The sequence below is a fragment of the Dermacentor silvarum genome, chromosome 9 (assembly GCF_013339745.2).
Source record: "Dermacentor silvarum isolate Dsil-2018 chromosome 9, BIME_Dsil_1.4, whole genome shotgun sequence".
NCBI lineage: Eukaryota > Metazoa > Arthropoda > Arachnida > Ixodida > Ixodidae > Dermacentor > Dermacentor silvarum.
The window spans coordinates 51,754,729-51,778,404 of NC_051162.1; the positions used below are offsets into that span (position 1 = coordinate 51,754,729).

At 49.2% G+C, this 23,676-nt stretch overlaps 1 protein-coding gene across 1 annotated transcript in view; it reads right to left on the reverse strand.

Annotated features, from left to right (window-relative positions):
- Nucleotides 1-222: 222 nt before the first annotated feature.
- Nucleotides 223-23,676, reverse strand: part of LOC119463589 (uncharacterized) — a 76,447-nt gene continuing 52,993 nt past the window's right edge. Inside the window, exons 9-11 of the mRNA XM_037724418.2 lie at nt 10,779-10,845; nt 2,218-2,344; nt 223-418 (exon numbers count right to left, since the gene is read on the reverse strand). Of these exons, the coding sequence (XP_037580346.1) occupies nt 223-418; nt 2,218-2,344; nt 10,779-10,845 (390 nt within the window). The remainder of the gene's footprint in view (nt 419-2,217; nt 2,345-10,778; nt 10,846-23,676) is intronic.

Consider the following 23,676-nt stretch of genomic DNA (forward strand, 5'->3'; position numbering starts at 1 on the left):
AAAGGGGTAACGAGTTTTACTGTACATCATTGTAGTCACCACGAAACAGGAAGCACTGTATTTAATGTACTTCGGCAGGAAATTTATCAAAATTTGTACAAATGTGATCATGCCACTGAGATTCAACTGTAGCTGCAGAAATGCTGTATGTGAGCCGTTAAAAAGCGGTGAGTCAAACGAAAATTGTACCTTTGCCAAAATCTGTGAAACGTCCATGGCAACCTACCAGTAGGCGACAGGAAAGTTTGCCCGCTTACCTGCCTTGCCCACAGTCTGTCCCAGGGCCAGCAAGAAGACTACTTTCAGGATCCACGTCTCAGGACTGCCATCCAGGTGTGGAGAAAAGTGGTACAGCAGCCAGTAGTCGCCACGCTCTTGCCACAGACGACTGCCACAGTCCCTGACAGCTGCATCTTCACTGCACGGACATCACACAGATCAGTTCGTAGTGTTTAGAGGGGCACCAAAGAGAAAAAGAGAAACACATACATCAATTTAGAGTCATAAATATTCTTTCAAATCTCTATGTTCATTATTTGGTGGAAATAGGTCATTATTAAAAATGGAAATGAAGGTCACACTTTAATTTATCGCATTTTGTGCCAGATCACCAGGGCCAGTACATCACTGTGACGTCACAAATTTCATACTTAGTTTTTCACATTTGACCTGTTGTGGTTCAGTAAAAGTTCATGAAACTTTCGAAATTCAATGTTCAGATTTTACTAGAATAAAATGCATTAAATCTTTAGCGATAGAAACCTAACAACCTAGGCCAAAGAAAACGCCATCGACATCCATGACATAATGGCGAGCTGCTGTGGCAACTTCAAGGCAGTGTCACCACCCTGTCTTTCATTTCAGTGCCTTTTCTAGCCACAAGCCTCTTCTAACGATGAAAATGCATTCTTGTGGTATTTTAGAAGAAAAAATGTCACAGTTTCACCCGAAACGCGCAGCATCAATTGCGATAGCAACTTAGTAGAGAGCTGTACTCCGTACAGCTCTCTAAATGTCAGCTGTATAAATTTGGACATGCAGCAGCACCAGCAACGCGCAGAACTGTTGTCGCCGCCGTCGCCGTTTTGCCCGCATTCACACCGAACATGCGGTGTTGGTGACTGTTGCCAGGGCCTCTGGGGGCGGCTCGGAGGTTTTCGACGAGATCAGAACGGGAAACTCGTCGAGCAGCGTCAGAAGTCTTTACCACCTTCTTGCCTCACAACGTTTTTATATAAATACGCATTTGGTGCCGCAACTAAATGTCGCCTCCCCTCCCTCCCTCCCGTCCCCCCCAGTCTTTTGCGCGACGAAAGAAGTCACGTTTGCTCTCCATATATGGTGATTGTAAAGGAGGAAAGAGACGCTCAATTCTGCAGCCCTTCAGGGAGCACGGCGCAAAACACGCGTTAGCTCTCCGCCGTGCGTTTGCTCCCCGTGAAAGCGCACGTGCCTCGCGCCCTTTCACTCGCACATACAGCATCCAGCGCAAGGCAACGATTTCATCGCCGTTGACGTCATAGGAACCTCACGGTGACGGCGACGCCAACGGCAGAAATCCTCTTTGAGTGTCCATATAATTGCTATCGCAATAAAATTTACTAGTACAGCTCAAACCATTTATCTCTTTAGCGTGCCTTTAACATCCTATAGCAATCCAGAGGGCTTGAGACGCGCCACGCAGGGAAGCCTTTGGATCAATTTTCACCACTCTAGCTTCTCTAATTGGCTTTCTCCACCCAAACATTCCTTTCTTCACCCAAACGTCTGTTCGGTTCTGAGAATAAATCACTTATTTTTTATTTTGTGGGCTTGTGCCTGCACGCCAGCTCGAGCGCTCCTCGCGACACGGCCCAGATGCTCTCAGGTCGCCAGTCATGCAAATGGAGCTGCCGCTACGTGACGTGCCATGAACAATCAGCTTTCACATGAGCTGTCAGTGAAAACGCCTCTGGAGACCTCCAACCCTTTACGCGTGGGTCACGCAGGTGCGTCGATACCGTGACAGCCCGACGACGTCCACGCATTTCGTCGACTGCCTGTATAATTGCTATCACAGAAGAACCAGTAGGCGACTGTACTGGACCAAAAGATGAGAGCAGAAACAGAAACGGCACCACGCTGATGTTCTCCCACCAAAGCTCTCCACGTTATGCTAGCACGTCCCTCCCACGAAAAGATTCGTGCAAGGGCCGGTTAACGACAACCTTGTCGTACCTGTGTCCCGTGAGTACCGTAATGTGGCACAGCCTCCTCCAGGCATCCATGCTGTCCTTATTGTCGGGGCAGTCCACAAAGTCGGCCAAGAGACGCAAGCACTCGATCACGCTCTCCTCTCCTTGCTCTGCACGTAATGAAAAAGTGATCATGAAAGCGACCTAATAATGAAAACCAGTCTATCAGGTATACTAGCGGACAAACTTTTTCTGCCTGTGAAGGAAAGGATGCAGAAGTGGACATCTCGCACTAACTATGTAGAACTGTACTCTCATTCAACATTCTTGGACATGAAAAACAGAAAGTCATCCTTTATTTACTACAGCATGTAGTCTGAAAATAGATGTAGAGATGTACAGTACAGCTCATTAATTTGACCCTCGTTAATTTGGGAAATCGGATAATTCGGCCTTGCCCTCTGGCGCTGACCAGCGTATGCATTATTCAATACAGTCAAACTCTCGCTAATTCAGACGTTCTTGGCAGCACATCAGTTCATTCGGACAACTTTCGGAGCTCGGCGAGCGAGGAGTGCCGCAAATGTGCAACGCAAATGAGCAACGACACTAGCGTCCAACTGAAACAAAGCGGCGGAGTCCGCATCGCCATAGTCATCATCAGAAATCTTATGCCGAAACGCTTCGTACTTTTTGTGCCTTTAACGCCTTTATTCTTGCGCTTACCACCGCACATAACACCGCATTGGCCGCGGGCCTTCATACAGCCGAGTCCCGCTACAACGAAATTCACGGGACACACGAAAAATTTCGTTGTGGCAGAACTTCGTTGACGCGAAATTAATATGTATATACGTACGCCAAACGGCAAAGCCGCGAACGAAACCGAAACCATCATCTGGGAAATCTTTGTGATAGCATGGGGGCAAAGGTTAAGACGTACCGAAGGCGGTCCGGTCAATAAAGTGTCAACTTCACGAGAGATTGCATTTCATGCTCCTGTTACAGCATTTTTCGTACATTGCGGCCAATGCCTAACTCAACGCGCGTGCCCAGCCGATCGCGAAACACTTATTTTGTGGCACATGCACCGTCGCAACGAAGCGGTTTGAATTATCACAATTTCATTGCATATTTATGAAAAAGTCGGCAAACTAGGCAAGCTTGCGCTTACTGGAAGTTTTATTTCCAGAAGTCGGTCAGTCTGGATTTCATGCACTTCACGGCTAGCAAAGGCATTACACGAGTCTCACAGTACGGTAAAAGAGCCATCGCAATGTCGTTATCGTGGGCTCTGATAACTTTTAAGAGGAGGTCAAAAGGATCCATTACTTTCAAAGCAGTCGCCGGAGTCAGTGTGTCTAGCAGGTTGTCATTTTCCTCAGAAGATGAGACGTTGGCATCATGTTGACAACAGCAGATGCAGCGCGGCCGCCGTATCTTGAAAGCAATCTGTGCCGCACACAAAGCACGCAGCCGCTCTGGCCTCATCTTCAAAGTGATCTGCCATGTGGGCAAAGTGTAACTAGTGCCGGTAGGGTCGTGTGCACTGTGCTTTCGACGTTTAGTTCACGCTGAAGCAAAAGGCGGCACGGAGGTCAATTCGCTCGCTGCTATTGACGCACCTTCTCATTCCAGCATATGCTGACACTGAGTTTCCGTGGTCATCGGGCGAACTGTGTTCATGTTTACCTGTGTGCGCGTGGTAATTTAGTTAGTAAGCGAATGTTTAAGGGGGGACGCGGCTTTCCCATCGCGAAAAATGGCTAAAAAAATCGATTTTTTGAAAATCAAGTTTTCAGTTTCTATAACTCTTATTCTATCTGATTCCGAAATATCATCACTGAAAACCAAGTAGAAGTGCTCTAAAAAAACTGTTGTATCAGCCAAGGTGCCGAAACAATTTGCGGAAATCGCGAAAGAACGTCGTTTTTCCAGCCACGATATCTCCGGAACGGCGCAGCCGAGCGCCGCCATCTTGGTCTCGTTGGAAAGCGCATTTCTCCGTCTTCAAATTTGTCGCTTCAGCTATCTCCTCCATACAGAAACGAGCGCACAAAAAGCCAATGATTGAAGGTCTTGCCGAAGCCACCGATTGGCCGCGCCCGCCACGTGACTCCAGCGCGGTTCGCCATTGGTCCGGTGCTCGCTCCGTGATGGCGTCGTCTGCTCCGCTTGTTGCGGTCTCCTCGCGAGCTCCGGACAGTTTCCGTAATCTCGACGAGTGTTAAAGCGGGCGCTATGCGGACATCGCAGTAGCGTGGCCGATCTCGCTTTTTGTGGACGTCTCAGACCCGCGGCTAGGCATTCCGAGCATCGGCGACGCGGACTTCGCGACCAAGCTTCGGGCACGGAATCCTCGGACACGAGGCTAAGCCTTTCGCGCGTAGGCGCCTCCGACTCGGCGATCAAGCACATCGCGCGCGGACTTCTCGGATCCTTGCCTAAGCATTTCGTGCATCGGCGCCTCCGACTGCGCAACTAAGCACATCGAGCGTCGACTCCTCGAGCCCGCAGCTACGCATTTCGCGCGTCGGCACATCGCTCATCGAGAGTCGACACCTCGGACCCGCGGCTAGGCATTTCGCGCGTCGGCATCGCGAGCGTCGACTCCCCGAGCCCGCGGCCAGGCATTTCGCGCGTCGGCACATCGCACCTCGAGCGTCGACTCCTCGAGCCCGCAGCCAGACATTTCGCGCGTCGGCATCTCGGACTGCGCGATTGAGCTCACCGAGCGTCTATTCTTTGGACCCGCGACCAGGCATTTCGCACATCGGCACCTCAGACCCGCGACTTAGCACATTGCGCGCCGACTCTATTATCGTATTGCCACGATATCTCGTACCAATACCTATCATACCACCCCTTCATAAAAAGAACCTCATCATGAGCTCTGTTCACTAGGCCACTTGGGCTGGCACAGACACCTGGCTGCAGAAGTGAGGCATCATACAAAAGTACAGGCTGGAAAGCACCTAGCAGCTGCATTGCTGCCTATCTATCAGTGGCTCTCCTAACATCCATAGCCATTGTCAATGGAAGATGATCGAAAAATTCAGTAACATGGTCGATTCTACCAAAAGAAAACAATGCCTCACTGACTGTACTAGAGACTGCTATCAATGAGGCAGTCTGCAGGTACAACACTAGAACTACTGTATATTTATGCCCACATAGTTCTGCACCTCACTTGGTTTGAAACCCAGGCACCATGCTCTTTGTAGAGCAGCAGTAAAGAATGCCATACAAACATGAAAAACACAGAACAAAGGCACAGCAGACCAGAGGCCACATGTCCAAGAAGCCCCACATCACAAAACACATCAAAGATTACAAATTTGGTGCGTTTTAGAGACCTGAAGAGAAGGGGAAACTTTGAGAGCCGTTTTCTCAAAACTGTTTTTTCGCCTTTCTGCTCAGTTTCTGGAGCTGATTTCTTCGTTACCGTTTGGCCTATTTTGATTCTGTTTGTTTTGTCACGTTCCTTGGACTACAGTGCAGGTCGAGACAGTCTCGCATTTTTATCTTGACTTTTTATAAATTTATGGTGTGGCTATTCGTTCACTCCGAAAGTGTGCTTGGTGCGAAGGTAACTTCAAAAATGACTATCTAAAAAATTTGTGTTGCGAAAAAAAAAAAGTAAGACTGTCACGACCTCCAGCACGCATTGAGCTATGCATTCAATACTCAACGAGCCTTCCATCATGTTTTTTAAGCTCCCCAGGCCCTCCAGAAAGTTCAAGAGAGAAAAATTCTGCTCAATAAAATGTTCTCAAGGTATCACTCTGAAACTTTTATGGAAGTATTAGGGAGACATTCTAAACATTTGTGCCAATTTTCATCAAAATCCATGAAGAAATCGGGAAGTTGATTTTCAAAGCCACGTCCCCCCTTAAAAGTTCATACGACCGATACAACTACGATCCCTAGTTCGTATAGCTGTCTACTAATCTGCTATCGCAATCGATGGTTCGCCTTTCGGGCAAAACTGCGAAATTTTTCCTTCCGCTTTCTGCCTCGGCGATCATATGTACCTTCTCGAGCGAGAAATTTACGCTTCTTCGTTGGCGTAGCCATTTCGACCGGACACACACCATAGAAAATGGCAGCGATTGTGGTAATCCCGTGCGGTCTCGTGACCACGCATGGCTATGAATTGCAGTGGCATAAATCGGTACTTTGAACTTAATTTCGTTCGCGAAAACCTTGTTCGAGTGAACATACGATTGTCACAGCTTTGGAAGAGCCTTCTAATTTAACTACTCGGCAGTTCTAATTTCAATTCAGTCCCAGTTTCGTTCTCGAAAAGTTTGTTGAAGCGGAAATACCGAATAAGACACCTGCGTTATGGAGAGACTTTTTTTGTATTACTTTCTATGGGCAGCTGACGGGGAATCGAAAAATTTTCGTTGTGGTGGAAATTTCGTTGTAGCGGCATTCGTTGTAGGGGAATTCCACTGTAATTGCATAGACGCCATCCATGATTGCATCGACAGGGGCCGCGGTTTCTTCCCAAGTGGTTGCTGCAAACAGCAGTTTCATTTTGACTCGGTACGCACATCGGCTGCGTGCCTAAAAAACTGCGTAGTCGCCATGATTGCATCGATAGCAACCACGGTTTCGTCCACCTTTGTTGCCGCGAATGGTAGTTTCATTCTGACTCGATAGGTGCACCGGCCGTGCCTTTAGCACCACAAAGTCGCCGTTTATAATCGTGTCGATAGCGGCCACGGTTTTCTCCGCAGCGGTTGCGGCAAACAGTTGTTTCGTTTTGACTCGGCGCACAGCTTGAAGAGCACCAACTGCATCGCGATGGACGGACGATCTGTTGGCGATCAGTTCACTGACGACAACGACAACATAATTGGGATATGCGTGAGGTAGTGAAAAGCACGTCCCAAATGAAGGCGCACGCCGTGACCGTGCTGCGAAGGAAGTCGCGAGGCCTTGATCGCCGTTGCGAGAGCCAATGAGTCATGAGATGACAAGAATTTCAGCTTCCGCTCTGCTTTTGTGCAAAACAGCAACATTATTTGCTCATTCATTCACTAAATAAAAGCGTGTTGACATAGTAAGCCCTTGCTTATTGTTTTGTGGATACCTTCGATAATTCGACATTCGGTTAATTCGGACATTTTTTTGTCCCGTAAAATCCGAATTAACAAGGTTTTTACTGTACTAGTCACAAGTCAGTGTTATATTACTCTTAGCCTTTCATATTCAATCTTCCAGGTCCCAACAGATCCAACGTCATTGTGTGTTTCACACATCTTTCATAAGCAAAATGGTGTCCCCGTCCTCTGGTGGCTGTCTGGTGGCAGCAACGCGCAGCGAATACTCGAATGGGTGCGAGACTGATTTTTTGCGGCAGCCGCCAAACGAGCACCAATCAGAAGTGAGCAGCGCAGTTGTGGCGCCACCTGTCGCACAAGCAAAGAATCATAATGTATGGGCTCCAAGATCGAACAGTGATGCGCAAGCTGTCAAATCTCAGAGGCCACATCCAGTCAACGAAGCCGTTTTCATTTAGCCTTCCCATACGGCTGTCGAGACGTCGAGGAAGAAGTCGCATCACAATGGAAGCATTTTATTGCGATAGCAATTATATGGACACTCAAAAGCGGATTTCTGCCGTCGGCGTCGCCGTCGCCGTGAGGTTCCGTATGACGTCATTTGGAGAAGAAATCGTCGCCGCGCGCCGAACGCTGTATGTGCGAGTGAAAGGGCGCGAGGGGCGCGTCTTTCACGGGGAGTGAACGCACGGCGGAGAACAACGCGCGTTCCGCGCCGTGCTCGCTTAAGGGCTGCAGAAGTAGGCGTCTCTTTTCTCCTTTACAATCACCATATATGTAGAGCAAACGCACCTTCTTCCGACGCGCGAGAAGCCGTGGGGGAGGGGGAGGGAAGGGAGGCGACGTTTAGCTGCGGCACCAAGTGCCTATTTATATCACAGGCTCCGGCAACAGTCACCAACGCCGCACGCATTTTGAGCAAACGCGGGCAAAACGCCGATGGCGTCGACAACAGTTCTGCGTGTTGCCGATGCTGCTGCATGTCCAAGTTTATACAGCTGATAAAGCTAATATCATTACTCCGTATAGCTCTCTACAAGTTTGCTATCGCAATTGATGCTTCGCCTTTCAGGTGAAACTGCGACCACTTTTTTGAAACTGTTCGCACAAATGCGGGCATGTAGGATAAATCCAACGTTGATTTTAAGGATAAGGAGCTGCGCGCTTTCACGAGAAGTACCGGAAGGAAACGAGGCAAAACGGGACGTCAGGTGGTGTCATGTAACTGCTGTGTCCCGCAAAACGCGGGTCAGTGTGACCTTTGCAAGGCATTCGTGCTGCGCGTTTTTGCCGCTAGTATGTACGTGCCTTAATGCCCCAGCCACACTAATGGAAAAACGCGCGCCGCGGGAGGAATCGGTCCTGGGCCGATTGTTCTCGGATCGCCACGCTGGCAAGTGAGCAGAGGAGACCAACAAGAGCGGCCCCTTCGGTGATGTCCGTGAAGGAAAACTGGTGTCACGCAGGATCCACCCGACCACTCCATTCGTACTGCGCCTGATTCAGCCGGACCGCTTGTTTCGCACCCTATCGTCTGCTTGCATCAGCTCTCGCTCGCGCTTGTTTTGGTTTGCTTGGTTTGCGATTGTTTCTTTAGAATGACGAGTCTAAACCGAGTTGTCCTGATGGAAAGGTTTCTGGAGACAGTACGCCATATGCGATTCTGTACGACAAGACGGACACTGAGTGCAAGGACGCAAAGGCAACACTCATTACCTCATGTTCCTTGTCTTTTGAAGTCGGCGACACCGCAACAGAAGGGAGCACACCAACATGATTATGATCAGTGGTTGCGCAAACCCTTCGTCATCCTCGCAACTGCGCTGCCCTCGCCCTCCCTCGTAACTCTCTCCCCTTCGACGATCGCCACGCACCGTGCGGCCACCTCCGCGCCGCCGGCCCGGCGACAGCTCAGCCCGCTCCCTGAAGTTTCGTTTGCTGCCGTTATCAGGAAGCGAGCGTTGGCCGGTGTGGGCAGTTTTGTGGTCCTCGCTGGCAGTGTGCTTCCGTGCCGCGATATTTCACGACTTGCACCGTTCGTGCATCGTGCTATGGTGCACGAATACCTCGAGAACAAGTGCTTCTTTTAATTCGAACTTCTTTTAATTCAAACAAATTTTCGCGCCCCTTCGAGTTTGAATTATCGAGATTCGATTGTAAATTGAACTTCGGGTTTATTTGAACTGATGCAGTGGTCCGTTCAAAATTATGTGTGAAAAAATCCAGTAATTCTTCATCCTGCATCAAACAGGATGAACCAATCCTGTTTGTTTTGTACAAAATTAGTGCAGAAGCTGCAATTCTCATCATCTCCTGGCTGATTAGTGCTCGCAGAGGCGAAAGTTTCACGACTTCCTTCACAGCATGGCCGCGGTTCGCGTGTTCATCTGAGACGCCTTTTCGATGCAGAGCGCACACCTTGATCATTTTTTCGCCAGTGAGCTGGTCACCGTCCATCGCGATGCATCCAGTGCTCCTCATCCTCGACAGCTTGCTAAAACGAAACTACTGTTTGCCACAACCATTGCGGGCGAAACCGCAGCCGCTGCTGGCGCGATCATGAATGGCAACCTTGCGGTTCTGAAGGCGTGTGGCCAACGTACGCACCAAGTCATAACAAAACTACCATTTACTGCAACTGCACACAAAACTGCGGCCACTATCAACGCAATCATGGATGGCAACTACGCATTCATGAAGGCACGTGACCAATGCGGTGCTAAGCATGGCGGTAAACGCAAAAGAATAAAGGCTTTACAGGCACACACAGGCATGAAGCGTTCTGGTGTTGCTGTCATTCACAAATAATTTCCACTGATGACTATGACGATGTGAACTCTGCCACTTCGTTTTGGTGGACGCTAACGCCATTTTTGCTCCTTTGCGTGTGGCACTCTCCGAACTCTAAGAGTTATCCGAATTAACCGATGTGCGACCAAATAAGTCCGAATGAATGAGAGTTTCATTGCATTAAATAATGCATGTGCCTGCCGGGCCCAAAAGACGAGTCCGAATTATCCGATTTTACTAATTAACAAGGGTCAAGTTAACGATGTCTTACTGTAAATGCCTCATACAAAACTCGTTTCGACGGTGGCAATACGTTATGTCGCTATACTGAGTCAATGCTAATCCATTACTGTCTACAGTCATTGTGAGATGGGTTCTGCCGCAACTTTTTTTTCAAATGTTCACTGCACGTTCATGTTACTATCCGTTCATTTTTATAGTGCCTGCAGGCCCTAGAAGCATTTGTACTAAATGAATAAATAGATAAATAAGCCCTCTGCAACATCTAAAAACAGGTACACACCTGCCATTAGCTGCACTCACATGGAGTGTTATTCCAAAACTACTCATGCACACATCGATATCATTCTCACAACATCTGTTCGTCGCCTTTGCTTGAAGCCATCTTGACTGCTTGAAGCCAACTGACTGCACAGATAGCTTCAAGCAGTCTTTCATCTATGGATGTCCCTCAAGCATACAGTTAGCTCTAGCAATAAAGAAAATGTAAATGTGCACATACCATTTTGTTCAATAAGCTGTACATATTCCAGAACTTGGGGGTTTGTAGGGTCCGCTTCACAAACTCTCTGTAAAATTAAATTGACAGATCAGTCAGACTTAATGGTGATTAGCATTCCACCATTTCTCCAGAATTTTATCTACTCCGTACTGGAGAGGCTCAACACCAGGCTAATTTAGTTTTGTCAATCCAGGCAGCTAATCACACCTTCAGTCTCCCAGCTCTGCAGCCAAGATTAGAAATCTATTTGTTCTCATTCCAGAACGTTCTGAAAGGTACTCAGTCATAAATACTGAGTCGATTTGACATGTTAGTTTCACGTTCTATCACATTCTTCACCTCTATCCTTTTGGTTTCTAGCTCCTTATTTTCAGAAGCTTGATGTACCAATAGGCCCAGCAATGCACTCTGCTTTGAATACAATACAGTTGAACCCCCTTGATACGTTTTTCAAGAGACCGCGGGAAAAAATTTAACAGCCAGGAAAACCTAACTGCGAGGAAGGCCACCAATTGGCACAGCTATGTCAGAAGCAGCTGTGAATGGCTGCCAGTACAGTTACTAGCCATCTCAGCATTTGCGCTGTGACTGAGGACGGTGTGCGTGCATGTATAATTAAGGGACATGAACAATGTTTCGCGACAGCAGCCCCTTTCAACTATTTTGACTGCAATATTTTGCTTATGCTTCCCTGTGTAACATGGCTGCCATTGCGGCAAAGCTGACTTAAAGGCCAACTGCACTAAAATTCTGCACCGCGTAAAAAGCCCCCTTTCAGATAATTTAGACGTACAACAGCGTCGCTGGAAAATTTATGCCTGAAATGAGAGTGGGTAATTCACAAAACGCTCGGTAAAATTAATGTTTTTCACACCAAAACTGAAAAAAAAAAAAAACCCTGCCATTACCAGTCGCCGGAAGTGATGTACTATAGAGACTGTAGAGAACCAGTGCCCGGCTCGTCTGCTTCCCTTGCTTGTATACCGTTCCCCTGTATCAGCAGACAAGTCCCACATGTGTGCTAGCCATCGAGTTAGTATACTTTGCAAGCTCTTTTGTGCACTGTGCCAACACCGTTGCGCGCCCACGATGTTCTTTTAATGCGACTCCCGTGTCAAGCCGGTTTTCTCTATATGGTTGTCTGCGTTCAACAAGCACAGCCTCGATGCGTTATGCATCCGCTCATACAAAAGCGCATTGGAGTGGCCAAGCTAAACTTAAAAAAAAAAAAAACGTAACGCGTACGCGATCCACACGTGGCACAGCTTTACACTACGTCGTCGAAAATTGGATGCTCTACAGCAGGGGTTCTCAACTACATTCATCCCAGGGAACCCTGCTAAGCTCCATAAAGTGCCAAGGAACCCCCCCCCCCCCCCCCCCCGCCGAATTAACCGAATGTCGTATTATCGAGGGTATCAAGAAAACAATAAACAAATGCTTCACTACGTCAACACGCTTTTATTTACTCAATGAATTGTCAAATCTTGTTTCTATTTAGCACAAGACCAGTGCGGAAGCTGAAATTCTCTTCATTGCATGACTGATTAGCGTTAGCAGCGGCGAAGGCCTCGCGACATCCTTCGCGGCGCGCGTTTTCATCTGAGACGCGCTTTGCACCAACGGGCGCACATCCCGATTATTTTTTCGCCACTCAGCTGCTCGCCAACAAATTGTCCGTCCATCGCGATGTAGCCGGTGCTTATATCTTCGACAGCTTTGCACTGAGTAAAAGCGAAACTACTGCTTGCCGCAACCGCTGCGGACGAAACCGCGGCCGCTATCGACTCGATCATGGACGGCGACTTTACTGTTAAGGCAGGCGGCTGACGCACGCACCAAGTCAAAGCGAAACTACAATTCGCTGCAAGAAGTGCGGACGAAACTGCGGTCGCTATCGACGCTGCCATGGGAGGCGACGACGCAGTTGTGAAGGCACGCAGCCGACGCGCGCATCGAGTGAAAACGAAACTACTATTTGCCGCAACCGCTGCGGACGAAACTGCGGTGGTTATCGACGCGATCAGAGATAGCGACTACGCACTTACGGAGGCACGCGGCTAGCCGCCAACACGGTGTTACGCGCGGCGATAAACGCAAGAATAAAAGCTTTAAAGGCACAATTAGGCACGAAGCGCTTCGGCGTTGCTGTCAGTCACGTGCCGCGTACGATTGTCGCTGAGGGCCACGGCGATGCGGACTGCGCCGCTTCATTTCAGTTGGTCGCTACGCCGTTATTGCTCTTCTGCGGCGCGCATTTGCGGTGCTCCGCATTTTTCTTTTTTAATTTTTCCTCCAACGTATAGGTCAGTGCGCATGCTATCGGCACCTACCCTATCTACAAATAGGAGAAAGGCGGCAAGCTACGGCCTCCGAGATTCAAGTGCGAAAGCTTAGGCGCGCTGCCCGTTCTCAGAGGTTGGGTGGCTAAAAGCTGCTTGCGTATTTATTGCGCAGTTCGCGCGTTGCTGTTACGCGCCTGTGATGTGCTTTTTGACACTCGGACATGGGTAATGGAGGTTCTTTGGATCAAGCGCACCTCGTGTTCGCCGTTTTAGACACTTGTCGAGAGCACACCAGGGAAAATTTATCAGTGGCTCGCGGAACCCCGAGCAGGGGCCTGCGGAACCCGTAGGTTCCGCGGAACCCACTTTGAGAACCCATGCTCTACAGTATAGTGCGGCTGGCGCAAGCATAGAACATGTCGTATCACACGCCGGGGCCACTGGAACAAGGCACATCGCGCGCTACATTGGCTGACAAGCAGCATGCTGACCCATATACAGTTCGGGTTCACTGATGCGAGCATACAACCTCCTTGGATGCGAGCGTGTTCAGTTAGCGCCTTTGACAAAAAACAAAGCTGTCGCTCACTGCGCTTGCGCTGTGGCAGCAACTGATCGCCCTGCTGCTACAGGTCATGTTTACAGCGCAGGGTAAAATTTTAGTGATCTTAGCATCTTCTGCATGAGGTAACCAACTTTACCGGCCGCTGCCCGGCACACGCCGGGCTCGTCGACCGATCAGGACAACTACCACCATCTGTAGTAAGGGATGATAAGTAGCTGAGGCTCAGCACGGCCGGGCAAGAGAGGTCTACCCTCTAGCATGGACGTGGGCTAGGTGCGCGTAAACTCATGGCCAAGCAGGCAGGGCTCCGGCCGTGATAAAGTTTCGCCCATTGCGCTCTAGTGTCATGACATTCCTGCATGGTTTGCTGCTGCATCTACAACGTGTTGCGTTCTCCTTCGTGACAAATGCAGCATGCGGTTCCTGCTGACAGCGTTTCTAGCGTTGCATCAGAAAGGCTCTCGTTCGTCTACTTAACACTTTCGTCACTGCGCCTATTCCCGTCGACAGTATGTTGTCGATGGTACAAGTTGAATTTTCGCGCCTCTCCAAGCGCTCCGGACAGCTAGCGCCATCAAGAGGGTTAAAAGAGAGACTATTTATCGGTTTCGGTTTTGTGTTTCTCTTTTCCACCGCGCGGGGATCTTTAAAGCGTCTGCATAGTTGGGGTGACGAGCGCTCGTCGTTTGGCATCTATGACGCGCGCGTCCGCTCCACGGAAACGGCGAGTTTCGACGGTTTTCGATGCATCTGGGCTTGAATTTGCGGATGATCGTAGCAGCACAGACTCGGAAGACGACTTCGATTCGTCAAACTTCATTACGGACGAAGAAAGTGCGGCAAACCGCCCCGGAACATCGACGGGTATCCGCCGTTGAGTTTTGCTTTCTTCTCGGACCGTGTTATCGCTGCCGCGCATCGACGTAAGGATTTCCGGCGTGTTCTAAAGGTCACAGTTCTTATCTGCAAGATGTAAATGTCGTTCGGACGGGATCATTTACCGGCGGTCGCGCAGAGAGTCGAGTTTTGTCCACGAAGACGGCCGGGAGTGCACCTTGGAATCGCGCTCCGAAGTCTGTGTGTATACGTGTGCCTCAAGAACTTTTGTAGATACAGAGCTTATATTTTCAGGCTGATTTCATATATCCCTTTTCTTGAAAATGTATATTTCGATTTTTTTAAATATTTTTTTTGTGCAAAGCAGCATTGATGTTTTTATCGATCTTTGTCGTCCTTGATGCAATTTTTTTGTTTTGATAATTTTTTCGTAGTATTTTTAATAAATATGCTGTTTGAAATTAATACCGTTGGAAAGATAATTTCTTCTTCTAAAATTTGATACCATACACTTCAACATGAATCATTTCCTGTGGCAGGAAAAAAAATAATAGCCAGACTACCCGAAAACTACCGATTTTCCTGCGGTCACGAAAGTGTTAAACTCGTCTGGTGCAAGAACGCGCGAAATGTGTCGAAGATGATGCCCTACCGGAAACGATCACTCGAAAATTTCACGCCTGAATACAAGTTTCCTTTGGTATTTGTGCACCATCGGGGCTTATAATACTTATAGTCATCCCAAAAAAGCATTTGCCAAGCAGACCTTGCATGGGTAAATGACTGTGCTGTTGAAATGTAGCTTGTGCAGCTTCATCAACTGCAGTTTACATGCTTTGTGCGCGTTGGCTGGTTCGTGTCGCACTTGCCTGCTGTGCCACAGTGCACACTTGTGTTCGGCCTTTCTCTACTCAGCAATGCGTACTGCACGGCCATCACTTGTGTTCCGAGTATGTGTTCGAGCACTCAACAGCAACACAATGCGTCGGCGTTCTTGCAACAGCTCAAACCACGTGCGCAACGAGAAAGCATGCCCAGAGAGACACCCGTCAACTTGCGCATGTTGAGCGAGCGATGCGCCTGGGTGTCTAGGCGCAACTGAGGGATCAGCAGTCATGTACAGTTTTCCAATGTTCTACATTTCCACATCGCCACCGCTTTGCCACGAGGTGCACGCATCGTCTGCTTAAGGGGGACGTGTCTTTGGAACCAAAAAAATCGCAAAAAATTTGCATTTTACAAAATGCTATTTTCAGAATCTACATTCATTATTCTACGAATCTGCCAATTTTCATACCTGAAACGCATCTGTTTCAACTGCAATATGAATTTTTCGCATTAAAGGTGGGTAAATTTTTGTAGATGCCAAACCGAAAACGGTGCAATTTAAACGACACACAGCTTCCGTGCTACAGCCCCGCTCACCGCCATGTTGGTCTCATGTGAAAGAGCAGCTTTTAGTCTTCAATTTTGGCGCGCCAGTGCTTCTCTTCAGTTACCGGTACCGGTAGAGAAATGGCCCGAAAAAATAATGAAATGCCTGTCACTATTGGTTGCTTAGGGCACGTGACGAAAGCTGGCTACGCAATTGGCTGAGAGCATCGTCTGCAGCGTGTCTCGTTTCGGTACTCGGGCGCCATTTTGTCCTGTCCCCCGACGCGAGAACGACTTGCTGCGATGTCAACGAGAAAGTTGGTGTGCAGACACAAGCACAGCAAGAAAGGAAGGAAGTCACTGATTCAGAACGTCAGAAGAGTTGCTGTAACATCAAGGCGCACCGAGGACAAACTGCAAATCGAAGATGAGTGACTGCAGGCATCGAGCGACGGAGCCGCCAAGCTGCGCACTACAGGATTAGGCCTAACGGTACAGTCAACAAGTGCCCCTGACCCCCATGACGTCGGCCGCGTTCGCCTTGATACAGTTATCCGGGTGCCTTCAGATATAAATGAAGGTAAGAAGAGAGCCGATGCTAAAGTTCGAAAGCTTGCATCGACTGCAGCAACGCAACGCAAGTCAGACTTGTTGGCCGCGAGTGATTCCAGTGGCTGCCCACTTGACGAGACTAGTTTCACCGTGGTGTGTTTGGAACTGGTGAGCACGCTTCTTCACCATCTACAGTGCAAGACAGTGGCGCACCGACGGGGGGGGGATTCGGGGGTTGTAACCCCCCCCTGAGGCCGACTTAACCCCCCCTTTTGTTTAACCCCTTTTCTAATCCTTACGCATTTGTGTACTGCAACTAAGATGTAAGACGCGCAATCGTCTGCACACTCGCAAAAAGCGCATTTTTTGACAATTTCCCGTGATGAAATCCAAATTAGTGCTGTTTAGATGGTATTGGAAAACTGTCAACCCCCCCCTGGCAGAGATCCTGGGTGCGCTACTGGTGCAAGATATATGGCAGAACCGCAAAACTCTGCCATGACAAGCGCGAATATAGCCTTGCCATGAAGCTGTTACTTGTTTGCTCCAACTGTGGTGACATAGCTACAGTGTGGAGCTTGCCGCGCATGAACGGTGATGCAAAAGTGAACCCGTTAGCAATAAACATTCTGGCTGCACGCGCCATACAAGCCACTGGCAACAGACAAAGGGCCCTCAACATCATGAATATTTCTCACCGCGGACTGCACACGAAAACGTGGCAAGCCTACCAGAAACCGAAGTTGACACCCGCCACAGCTCGTGCAGCTGAGAAACAAGAAAAGGAGGGCGCAGAATCTGTACGGAAATTGTACAGCGAGCTCAGCCTGGACAATCCTGGGAACACTGTAGTGTCCTACAACGACTCTTGGATGACCCGCGGGCATTTGTCCCACATCGGAGTCAGTGTGGTTATTGAACTTTTTTGGGGGCTTGTCTTAGACTACGTTGTATTCAGCAACTTTTGTGCTGGTTGCGAATGCGGAACGAAAGCTCATGACCCCCACTATGAAGAATGGAAGGCTAGTCACACACGCCAAAAAAATAGGAACAAGTCTGGCGAAATGGAGGTTGAGGCTGGCCTTTTTCTATCCAGAAATTCTTGGGAGAAGCACAACCTCAGATACAGTCGCCGACCGATTTTCCGGACTTCGCGGGGACCGAAAAATAGTCCAAAAAATCCAACAGTCCAAGAAACTCTGTTCACCTAAAAAAAAAAAAAAAAATTATTAGGCTTAGAGTGGCATAAAAAAATCTTTAATAATGCCCTGCCTCGTACTACGCTTGGAGGTGATCAGATTTGCTCTGATTTGCACAAGACTGACGTTGTCTCCGCATACAGTCAACAAAGCGTCCGCGCGCTGGCGATCTCCGCTAGCGCAGATCGCCGCTGTGATCGAAGAAATGAGCCCCGTTACTTTGCATGTGACCTCCGCGATCACCTCCAGCAGCACGTCATTCGCTCCGGCCTTCCCATTCGGTAGGACCTTGAATAAAGTTGACTTCATTTATTCATTCCCATTACACGCGTAGCCCAGCAGAGAAGTGGAATCTTGCTAACTCTGTAACGGTTCAGTAACCGTGCGCTGCAGGAGCTGATCGCAGAGGCTACGCTTCGCACCACTTGGCTCTCGCGAAGGTACAGGAGGTGGCGCCGATCACACAAACGTGAAGCCGCACACGTCTCCGAGGTACACACATTACGTGCAAAATAGCAACCGAACTTTAAAACAGTAATAGAAAACGGATTTCGCAAGAAGTGATTTTGACGACAGTGCTGACCGAATAAAAGAAAAAAGTGCCGTCCCCTATAGTCGGATACAACTTAAGCCTGCAGTGAAGCCCCGCCCACACCCTTATAACCGCCAGCCACTGAGCCTCGGCGAGGCTGCAAATAGTTTGTACTTCAAACTTTCCCTGTTAACTAAATAAGGGGGTAACTACAAAAATAAAATGATAAACAAGTAATTTTACACGTTTGCACTCAACTATTATAGTGGAATGAACAAGTACGACAGCCACAGTCCTATCAAGTATGACACCATTTTGAAAACGTCGCATGACGACGTTTTCGTTTGGTTCTTTGATTGGCTGGCGGAGTAACACAACCCCGCGTGGTCCATGTGCCTTTGTTGCCAACTGCTGCTTTTTTAAGTTGTATCCTACTATAGAGCATTTTGTCAGCTAAAGAAGTGGGTATGGCCTCCGAGACGGGAAAATGGGGCGTGCTCTCATGCATCTCCCAATCTTGGAGGCTATACAGCAGGCCAGGGGAAGCTAAGCCTGGGCAAGCGAGCAGAAAATACATCATGGCGGCTTCCAAGAATGGGTAGCATGGATTGGAACGAGCCATCTAGCCCGGAAAATCTAACTTAGGAGCCTAAATTTGTCCGAAAAATCGTTCGCGAAAATACATTAGCTCAATACACCATGACGGTGCACTTATGAAGTCTGGAATATTCAACAAGTCTGAATTTTCGGACTTCGAAAAATCGATCGGCAACTGTATGCGATAGTTTTGGTAAATGGCGACAGCAGGACCTTCCTCGCCCTAAAGGAGGCTAAAGTCTACGGGTATATAGATATTCAGAAAGAGGAGTACTCCAAACCACTAGGTTTTGGAAAAATAATGTTGACAGGCAACCTTGTACACAAGCTCAGCTCGTACTACAGCTGGGCAAAAGTCGCACAGTGATGACATTAAGGGAATGCACAAGGCTGTGATGGTGACGTATCACCATGTAACATCGAATGATAGTCTGTCCAATCACAGACTTTATCCCAGTAGTTTTAATTCTTGGTGCCGGCAAAATGCTGCGAAAGCTGAAGAAAAGCCAGCACCAAGACATCGTTATAACCTTCCCGATCATGTGCCTAAAGCTCTGCTGCCTATCTACGAGCGGCTATCTGATAAGAAGCTTCTTGAGCGGTGTGTGCGTGGCAAAACTCAAAATGGTAATGAGAGCCTGCACTCGCTAATATGGGCACTCGCTCCAAAAGAGAGGCACGCATCTCTAACCAGGCAGCTGTGGCAGAAGCAGTAATTAAAGGGAAACTGAGACATCCACCCAAATGTAGCAATTTGCTACAATGGAAACCCAACCGGGTTTCTCGAAAGAAAGCCTCGCAGCGGCTGGCCGAGAAAGGCGGTGGTCCCGGGTTCGAGTCCCGGACCAGGACGAATTTTTCTTCAACTGCGAGGCTTTCTTTCGAGGAACCCGGTTGGGTTTCCATTGTAGCAAATTGCTACATTTGGGTGGATGTCTCAGTTTCCCTTTAATTACTTATCTCCACCTAGCGGATTTCCGCCGAACTATTACGACATACAGAAGCAGTAATGAACTTCAATGCAGGCCGTGAAAGAACCTCAGCTGGAATCCTACATGAACTAAGCATGAATCCCGGCCAGCAAAGCATGAAATGCAGGAGAGAATAGGACGAGTGGCAATCAGTCTCATCTGCACGCAAACGTGCACCTGCAGGCAATGTGCAACAAACACTGAAGAAGCGCCATAAAGGTGGCAGTGATCAAAGTGATTATGCCCCGGGAGCATATTAGTGGTTTGCGAGAGCAAATGTGTTGATTTTTCTCAATGTTCTTGCCTAAATAAAGCTTTTGTTTGTTTCTCTCACTTTTTTCAAAATGCAAATTTTGACCTCTCAGTGCATCCATAAATGCGATAGCTCAGCTCCAGTTGTAGATATGGTAATATAATTAATTCTTTTTGCAGTGTATAGTTGAATGAATGGAGCACACATCGCTGCAAGCCGGTTTTTTAAGCTTCATTACGCTACCTCGGGCAGCCGTGGGCGACTCAACAGTTTTCACCTTGAGAGCTAGAGGTCAAACCACAAGAGAGCATTAAGGCGCGTTTATAGTGCGACGTTATCGGCACGCGGGCGAGCGTCATCAGACGCCGGGCATATTGGAGCTCATTGGCCGCGTGTCCTGTTACGTTGGTGGCGCCAGTACGTCGAACCATCGGTCCAACTATAGCCGCTGTTGTTCTCGCCAACGTGACATAACATGTGCGCGCATTCACACTATGTCAGACTATATTTAGGCCTTTACGGAGCCTTGAAAGGAGACATTGCTGCCATTGCCCGAGTAGAGTTGGGCCCGGCTGTGAGTTGCAACCAAGTCTCACTACTTTAATGATCACCGCAGTGTCTCTATAGGCATAAAAATACAGTGGAATCTCGATACGATCACGGCTAATACGAATTTCCAGATGATACAAATTTTTCTGTGGTCCCGGCCGAGCCCCGTTAGCTTGCAATGTGCTAGAGCAGGGGTTCTCAGGTACGTTCATCCCAGGGAACCCTGCTAAGCTCCATAAAGTGCCAAGGAACCCTCCCCCCCCCCCCCCCCCCCCGATTTAACCGAATTATCGAGGGTATCAAGAAAACAAACAAATGCTGCACTAGGTCAACACACTTTTATTTACTCAATGAATCGTCAAATCTTGTTTCTATTTAGCACAAGACCAGTGCGGAAGCTGAAATTCTCTTCATCTCATGACTGATCAGCGCTAGCAGCGGCGAAGGCCTCGCGACATCCTTCGCAGCGCGCGTTTTCATCTGAGACGCGCTTTGCACCAACGGGCGCACATCCCGATTACTTTTTCGCCACTCAGCTGCTCGCCAACAAATTGTCCATCCATCGCGATGTAGCCGGTGCTTTTTATCTTCGACAGCTTTGCAGTGAGTAAAAGCGAAACTACTGCTTGCCGCAACCGCTATCGACGCGATCTTGGACGGCGACCGTGCGGTTCAGAAGGCAGGCGGCTGACAGACGCACCAAGTCAAAAGGAAGCTACCTTTCGCTGCAAGAAGTGCGGACGAAACTGCGGTCGCTATCGACGCTGCCATGGGAGGCGACTACGCAGTTGTGAAAGCACGCAGCCGACGCGCCCATCGAGTGAAAATGAAACTATTTGCCGCAACCGCTGCGGACGAAACTGCGGTGGTTATCGACGCATCAGAGATAGCGACTACGCACTTACGGAGGCACGCGACTAGCCGCGAACGCGGTGTTACGCGTGGCGATAAACGCAAGAATAGAGGCTTTAAAGGCACAATTAGGCACGAAGCCCTTCGGCGTTGCCGTCAGTCACGTGCCGCGTACGATTGCCGCTGCGGACCACGGTGCAAGCTGAGGACCACGGCGATGCGGACTGCGCCGCTTCGTTTCGGTTGGACGCTACGCTGTTCTTGCTCTTCTGCGGCGCGCATTTGCGGTGCTCCGCATTTTTCTTTTTTAATTTTTCCTCCAACGTATAGGTCAGTGCGCACGCTATCGGCACCTACCCTATCTACAAATAGGAGAAACGCGCATGGTGGTAAGTTACGGCCTCCGAGGTTCAAGTGCGAAAGCTTAGGCGCGCTGCCCGTTCTCAGAGGTTGGGTGGCTACAAGCTGCTTGCGTACTTATTGCGCAGTTCGCGCGTTGCTGTGACGCACTGTGATGTGCTTTTTGACACTCGGGCACCGTAACTGGGCATCAGTAATGGAGGTTCTTTGGATCAAGCACACCTCATGTTCGCCGTTATAGACACTTGTCGAGAGCGGGACCAGGGAAAATTTATCAGTGGCTCGCGGAACACCGAGCAGGGGCCTGCGGAACCCGTAGGTTCTGCGGAACCCACTTTGAGAACCCATGTGCTAGAGAACGGTTGTTACGAATCGATTTTCGACCCGCGTCGGTTGATGCGAATAAACGCCGCCCCACCGACGGCCACGAAAGAGAGCAGCCCGCAGGCACGCACTTTCTCCCTTTCTCTTTTGGTGAGGAGGCGCGGACGCGGCGCCGGACAGCGTGGAGGCCGCGACTGGGCGCGAAGAGTTTGAAGCGGTGGCACTTTTGTGGCTTTTGTGCTTTTCCTCCTTTTCCGCGTGCCATCGACCGGACGGAGTGGCTGCTGTGCTTCGGGCCGCGTTTTTTGTGTTTGCGCCATTTTGCCTAGTCGCAGCGAGCTATGCCTACCGAGATACGATCTCGGCTGATTCGCGCGGCCGTAGAGCCTCTGTTGGCGCGTCTTCCGTCGATTGCGTTATCGGTGCCGATGGCACAGGGCGATTGTCTGTTTCGCTGCCGGAATCACACGGTGCAAGATAGCGCGGCACGTAATCCAGAGTGCAAGGTAGCGCGGCAGGTTCAGTTGGGTGCTCCTCCGCTTCTCCCGCTAATTGCCGTATTTTTCTTGCCGTAGGAGGTTTGCGCTTCCGTATTCCGAAGAGTGCTTCGTCCAAAATTTCTTCTCCAACGAGCGACGATCCATCACTAACCTGGGAGCTCTCAATAATCCGAATTCTGCGTGTCAGGTGAAGACGCCGGCGTGGTTTACGAAGCAGACTACTGCCGTTGCAATCTTGCCCCTGTCACAGCAGCAACCAATGGAGAGATGCCTTTCAGCACGGCAGCCAATCGGAGGCCCGCTTTCATCAGAGGGCCCGTGTGACTACCTATCGCAGACCCGCGCTTCTTTTGTGTTTGTGCGTTTGTTACAAGATGGTGACGACGGACAAATTGAGAAGCGGAACGGCGAAACTACGCGAAACCTTCAGCTTTCAAACGGTACCAAGATGGCGGCGCTCGGTGGCGGGAAATACGAGATATGTCTCCGTGAACTGCGGTGATATTGCGCGATTTAAAGCATTTTTCTCACCCTGCGCACTCACGAATTAATCATTTCGGGCGCTTTTAGTGCGTTTTCAGCCAAAGCATTTTGATACAGCGTAGATTAGGCATTGCAGATACGGAAACGCGTGGTTTTCAAAAATCGATTTTTTTCTCGCGACTTTCGCGATCTGCTTCCCGCGTCCCCCCTTAATTTGGCTAGTTTTAATTGCGTTTCGATGATAGAATTTCGGCTAATACGAATATTTTTCGTGACCCCGTGAGATTCGTATCGAGACTCCACTGTAAATGATGAATAAACACTGTATTCATTGCAAACGTGTCTGTATATCATTGCGAAACCACACCTCGGCCACAGCTCGACAGCGCATTGTCGAGCTGTGGTGAAGCTCTCACTATCAACCAGGGTTAACCAAAGCTATGCTGACACGCCGATGCTGCGTGCCAGCATAGTTCTTTTCTTTTTTTTCCCGCTTAGGCGAGGTATTCCGGACCCGTGCGCCGCGACGTCAGCTTTCTGCGCCTTGTCTGCTAGCCTCCTATTTCGGCTGCCGTGACTCGATACACGGAAATCTAAGAATCCCAGATTTTGGAATATGAGTTCGTAGTACTGAGGCATTATTAACATGACACAGAAACTGAATA